Consider the following 3,530-nt stretch of genomic DNA (forward strand, 5'->3'; position numbering starts at 1 on the left):
ACATTCATGGTGGATAATGGCTTCAGCAGAAGTAGTTTGATGGTATCATGTGGTAATGCTCTCTGAAAATAGATAGATTCATCCAATCACCTGCCAAGTATTTTTTGAAAGTACCTGCCCTTTTCCAAACAGCTTCCAATTAAGCTTTCCTAGATGGTTGTGTGAAACAAACCACCTGAGTCAGGTTAGTAATGCTCCATCACATGTTTTAATCTGAAGCTTGATTTTAAAGCAACCCAACTTTAAAGCAACCCAATGTAAGTTTAGTTCTTTCACTCGTAGCTCGGGCTGTGGGGGTGCTAGAGGAGGGAGCCTCTAAGTCCCCTGAAGACGTACAAACAAACTGCACGTTGATACGACCTTCCTAGCCGGAGATATGGCCACACTTTACAAAAACGTTTTTTTTTTTTTTTTTTTTTTTTTGCTATTTAAAAAAATAATAATCGCAAATTAATCGCAATCGCGATATCTGTCCAAATAATCGCAATTCGATTTTTTCCCCAAATCGTGCAGCCCTAGTGTGTGTGTGTGTGAGTGTGTGTGTGTGTGTGTGGTATATATATGTGTGTGTGTGTGTGTGGTATATGTGTGTGTGTGTGTGTGTGTGTGTGTGTGTGTGTGTTATATATGTGTGTGTGTGTGTGTGTGTGTGTGTGTGGTACCGTTTGTGCAGCAGCTGTCTCTTCATCTTGGAGGGCAGGAACCTGATGAGGTAATGCTGCTTCACTGGGTCCTCCATGTACGCCTCCAGACCATCCACCTGACCACACACACACACATACACACACACACACACACACACACACACACACACACACACACACACACACCACGGCAGACACAAACACAGACACACACACCAGTGTTTCCCCTAGGTTTGCTGCCTTGGGGGGGTGGCATGGACCCCCCCCCCCCCCCCAGGGGGTAAGACCCTGCCTCATACCAGCGTCATGTCCAGGGGTGTACTTGGACATTAAGCCGTACATTAGCTTGTACACAAGTACATTTTTCTTGGGGGGGCGGGGGGTTCCGTTGGGAGGGCGGCCCGCCCTGTGTGTCTGTGTGTGTGTGTGTGTGTGTGTGTGTGTGTGTGTGTGTGTGTGTGTCTGTGTGTGTGTGTGTGTGTGTCTGTCTGAGTGTGCTTATATCTTTGTGCAGCTAAAAAATATGTAAAAGGACAGAGTTCTTTGGCTCTGGTGTCCTCTCTACATTATCTACATGAATATTTAAATCACCAGCAATGATCAGACTGTTAAATTCAGTAGTAATGATGGAGAGAAGCTCTGTAAGTTCATTGAAAAAGATAGTAGAGTATTGGGGTGGTCTGTATAAAATTATTAAGAGGATTTGACGGGGGCATTTAAAAACAACTGAAAGCTATTCAAATGATAAACATTTTCCGAATGATGCCTGTTTGCTGGTTACTGAAAAAGGGTTAGGGTTAGCCTAGCCACCTCTTTTCTTATGGCATCTAACAACATCTAAGGTTCTAAAATTGGGGGGTGCTGACTCGATAATAATTGTGGTCTTGTTATCTTTATCTAACCAGGTTTCAGTTATAAATAAGAAATCAAGTTCATAGGATTCATAGGGTAGGTGCGTGTGTGTGTGTGTGTGTGTATCCCTGCGTGTGTGTGTGTGTGTGTGTGTGTGTGTGTGTGTGTGTGCGTACGGCGAAGGTGATCTGGATGATCTGGACGAAGATGGACAGCGGCAGGCAGAGCAGGATGTCTGACGTCAGCGCCCAGCCGCGACCAAACTCCCTGTGGACCGCCGCCGGGGGCAGGTAACGCTTCCACGACAACTCCTCCACGTACACTAGAGGAGGGGGGGGAGGGGAGGGAGGGAGGGAGGGGAGAGGGGGGAGGGAGGGGGGGGGAGGTAGGGAGAGACAAGATAAAGAGAGAGAGAGGGAGGGAGGGAGATAAGAAGAGAGAGAGACATAAAAAGACAGAGGGGAGGGGGTGAGAGACAGAGAGTGAGAGAGGGGAGAGAGAGAGAGGAGGATGCGGGGAAAAAAGAAAGAGAAAGACAGAGGGAGCGAGAGAGAGAGAAAGAGGGGAGGGAGGTGGAGAGGAGAGTAAGAGAGTGGGTAGAGAGAGAAGGCATGGGGGGGTGAGAGAGAGAGAGAGAGAGTGGGAGGGAGGAGAAGAGCACGCGTTAGCACACCAGTCCTCTGTTCTGTCCTTCTCATTGGAGGACAAGCTCCTCGGAGGCCCCTCCCCCCCCCCTTCCATATTCTCCTCCAATGAGAAGAGAGGAGACTCACCAGTCATGAGGGGGTCGAAGGGGCTGATCTCCATGGAGTCCCCCTCCTCCTTCTCCTTGTCCTCCTCCTTCTCCTTCTCCTCCTCCTCCCCTTTCGCCTCCCCCTCCTGCCCCTCGATTGGCTGGGCCTCCGCGGAGGGGGCGGGGTCTCGGGGGGGCTTCTTCTTCGGGGGGGCGGCATCTGCGTTCCGGTGGTCCTCGGGTTCGGTGTTGGGGGTTTCAGGGGTCTGTGTGTCTGTGGTGAGTTTGGGGGTGTCGGGGGTGTCTGTGATTTGTTTGGGGGTGTCGGGGGTGTGTGTGGCGTCTCGGGGGTCGGAGGGGGGGGGGGTGGGGGTGTGTGTGGTGTCTCGGGGGTCGGAGGGGGTGTGTGTGGCGTCTCGGGGGTCGGAGGGGGGGGGTGTGGGGGTGTGCGTGGCGCCGTGGTGCTGCAGGGGGTGTCCGTAGATGATGTACCACAGGAAGCTGTGGACCAGACGCAGGCGAGGCATCTTGGGCTGGAACCCCAGGAACTTACTCATACCTGGGACTGGAGATGGGGTGGGGGGGGGGGAGGGAGGAGGGAGGGGAGGGGAGGGGGAGGGTGGGATGGGAGGGGGAGGGTGGGATGGGAGGGGGAGGAGGAGGGGAGGGAGGGAGGGGAGGGGAGGGAGGGGGGAGGGGAGGAGGGAGGGGAGGGGGAGGGTGGGATGGGAGGGGGGAGGAGGAGGGGGAGGGAGGGAGGGGAGGAGGGAGGGAGAGGGAGGGAGGGGAGGAGGGAGGGAGAGGGAGGGGGGAGGAGGAGGGAGGGAGGGGGAGGGTGGGAGGGAGGGAGGGGGAGGGTGGGATGGGAGGGAGGAGAAGGGAGGAGGGAGGCAGGAGGGGGGAGGGGAGGGAGGGAGGGAGGAGGGGGAGGGAGGGATGGAGGGAGGAGGGGGAGGGAGGGGAGGGAGGGAAGAGAGTTTAAAATCCCCTTTCTTGGGCCAATACATATCAAGGCAAGTTTATGTGTATAGCACATACAACAGGGGCAGTTCAAAGTGCTTTACATACAGCATTAAAAAACACAGCAAGAGGAGCATAGTAAGAAAATGAAAATGACAAGAATATATATATATATATCAACAACAACAAAAAATAGAGCTAAAAGAAAAGAAAGATAATAGACAATAAGAATAAAAAGATATAGATAAAAGACAGAGAGAGAGAGAGAGAGAGAGAGAGACAGAGTGAGAGAGAGAGAGAGAGAGACAGGGAGAGGGAGGGAGAGAGAGAGGACTCACACT

The 3,530-nt window shown here is 52.8% G+C and overlaps 1 protein-coding gene across 1 annotated transcript in view; it reads right to left on the bottom strand.

Annotated features, from left to right (window-relative positions):
• The window catches only part of LOC308154360 (general transcription factor 3C polypeptide 1-like), a gene marked incomplete at its 3' end in the record, with an annotated part of 53,952 nt that overhangs the window by 25,041 nt on the left and 25,381 nt on the right, over positions 1 to 3,530 (bottom strand). Inside the window, 5 exon segments of the mRNA XM_080527523.1 lie at positions 663 to 760; positions 1,673 to 1,818; positions 2,270 to 2,572; positions 2,687 to 2,794; positions 3,268 to 3,287. Coding sequence (XP_080383649.1) covers positions 663 to 760; positions 1,673 to 1,818; positions 2,270 to 2,572; positions 2,687 to 2,794; positions 3,268 to 3,287 — 675 coding nt within the window.

Source organism: Nansenia antarctica, assembly GCF_963989245.1.
Source record: "Nansenia antarctica genome assembly, chromosome: 3".
In the NCBI taxonomy this organism is placed as follows: domain Eukaryota; kingdom Metazoa; phylum Chordata; class Actinopteri; order Argentiniformes; family Microstomatidae; genus Nansenia; species Nansenia antarctica.